The 2649-nt window shown below is 33.7% G+C and overlaps 1 protein-coding gene across 1 annotated transcript; it reads right to left on the reverse strand.

Moving 5' to 3' along the window:
• Positions 1 to 1749: 1749 nt before the first annotated feature.
• LOC136811049 (E3 ubiquitin-protein ligase DZIP3-like) lies at positions 1750 to 2502 on the reverse strand (the record flags this gene model as incomplete). Its single annotated transcript, XM_067067648.1, is given in 1 exon segment — positions 1750 to 2502. A coding segment is annotated over 1 exon segment (735 nt), but the record flags the coding sequence as incomplete, so codon positions are not given.
• Between the last annotated feature and the right edge of the window lie 147 nt (positions 2503 to 2649).

Genomic DNA, 2649 nt, shown 5'->3' on the forward strand with positions numbered 1-2649 from the left:
TTCGCGATCCGTGCATAAAATATGTTAATTCATGCGTAATTATGCTAATCATGATAAAATATTTAGGCAATTTAAAAACTTTCATTCGCTGAAACTCGATTATTTTTAAAAACATTATTCATGTAAAATTATACAAATTATATTTAAAGAAGCTTTCAGTGCGTTTTACTTATTATACCATGATCCCTTTCTCTTTTCAATTTCAATTCAGTCATAGATTAAAAGAAAGTAAAAGCCACGTGTACTCACCTTTGTACTCTCCTCTCTCTCTTTTTCATAAATTGAATCAATATAGGGGAATTGATTACCGAAAGAAAATTCTTTCTCATAATAGAGCACCCGTTTTTTGCTTCGTACGTTACGGTCCGCAAAACATATTGTTCACAAATATATTATTTTATTTGCTTTAAGAAAGAATACTCGTATATTCCTATACTCGATTATGATTGTTAAAACTGGGAGCAAAAATATTTCTTGTGCATTGTTTACTTTCACTCTCTGTCTATTGTAAGATAATGTTTTCATTATCAATATTATGTAAGTTTTTTCATAATTTTAAGGTCGTAATTATTCGTACCTTCATTACTTACTTATTTCGCTTTTGTTGCATAAATTTACTTGAATTTACCGTGGTAAACAAAAGCGAGAAAAGATTATGCCATTGTTTTAGAATTATGCAATATAATTTAAGTTTCGAAAGCATCCAGCGAGGTCCTTTTTGACATAGCCTTCCTGCAAAATTTGATCTGTTGGCCAAAAGTTTCAAAAATCTTTTTCCTAAAGAAATAAAGATCAAAACCTAAATTTTTACTCTCAAAGTATCTTCCCTAGAAAATTTGATCTGTTTTCACAATTTTCAGAATTAAAATTTTGATATGTTCTCCCAAGCTTATAGGGGAATATAATATCTGTTTCCCTCTCCTGGAAATTTTTATCTGTTTCCCTTGCTTTTTGTGATTGATATATGTTTTCCCCCAGAAAATTCAATCTGTTTCCAATGCAATATCATCTTTTTTGGAAAAATATATCTGTTACCCAATTTATTATGTTATCTCCTAGAAATATTGATCTGTTTCTTTCTGATGACGTCATCAGCTGGAGCGGGGAAACAGATGGCTTTAAGGAAAAGGTCTTTCCTAGAAAATCGGATCTGTTTCCCCATTTTTCAAAAAACGCTCTCTCCTGGAAAAGGGAAACAGATATTTTGGGAAAATGGGCTCGTTGGCTGCTTCTGAAGTTTTATGATAATTATTATGAATAATCAGCATACTTTATGCATGGATCGCGCATCGTGAATCGTAAATCGTTAGATCGTGCATCTTAAATTACACCAACCCTTTATTGAATGGGTTGCAAATAATCTGATATTTTTGACTATTTTAAGTAATTTTAAAGGTTAGGAAATCTTTCTCCAACTTCCATTTCTTTGTTACAAAAAAATTAACAAAAGAGATTGAAGGATTTCGGAGTATTGCCGATGAATTATCAAACTGACTATAGCATTTGGAAAGATACCTAGAAACGGTCATTCCTACAATATATGACACTGGCCTCTTTACGTTACAGAATCGTTCATTAGTCCTGGCCTGTGGAGGGTGCCTTTTGAAATCTTAAGCATTCTAGCTTTCATGGTCGATCTGCAAATACAGATCAAACTGTCAAAGCGGAGTCAAAGGTTACCAAAGCAAAGAAAAGACAAAAATACGATTCTCACGGTAGTCAAGAGGAACAGTTTCGAAAATCCGCTTACCTGAATATGTCCAGTTCAACAATCTCTTTCACTTCGTGTGCTTTGTTTTCTTTAATCTTTTTGTCCACTTGATCCAAAATGTTAAGTAATATATCCTGTTTTTCTTGATCAATTTTGTTTTTGAGATCCTCTTTCAAGTCTTCAACCAAACCCTCGATGAACATCTTTCCATCGTTTAAATCAAATACAACTTTGTCGTTTAATATGCTATCAAAGTCAGTGATTCCATTATACTTGACACCAACAAAGCTACCACGAATCTTAGCCCAAACGTTCTGGAAATAATTTGGTCGAAGGAAATTCTCTGGTGTACCATGCAGTATCTCATTCCTCAGTTCACGAATCATAATGACGAAAGCAGCGATTGACGTATCACCAGCTTTGGGCTTTTTGATTCCCCATCCTCCTTGAGGTTTCGGAATATTCACAAAATTTCTGATCAACAATGCCAAAAGGGTGATGTCGAAAAGTTTTGACGAAGTCTCTTGTTTTCCAGGAGGTAGAAGAAGGTCATACTGGTCTTTCTTCAAAATGTTCTTTTTGAGCAACGTGTCCAGTTTTGTTTTATTTGCAAGGAAAAATTGATACAGCTTTTTCTCATCAACAGGAAGACCTTGGTAGGCAGGATCATGTAAGATTTGCAGCAAGGCCATCTTCCCGTGAAAAGTGAGGGCAAAAATGCATTTTGTCCACTCCTTATTCTTGCCGACGATTTTAGAGAATTGACTTCCCATTTTTCTATTTTTTATTAAAATTCTGAAAAAGAAAAATAGAGAGAGATGATCGGTGAAAAAACTTCATGTTTTCCTCATTTCGTAAATAAAATTGATTCCATCCCAGCTGGCACACAACGTTGTTTCAACGTTAATATAATGTTATATGGACTTTGTGAACGTTAG

Source organism: Clytia hemisphaerica, unplaced genomic scaffold (assembly GCF_902728285.1).
Source record: "Clytia hemisphaerica strain Z4C2 unplaced genomic scaffold, Clytia hemisphaerica genome assembly, whole genome shotgun sequence".
Classification (NCBI taxonomy): Eukaryota; Metazoa; Cnidaria; class Hydrozoa; order Leptothecata; family Clytiidae; genus Clytia; species Clytia hemisphaerica.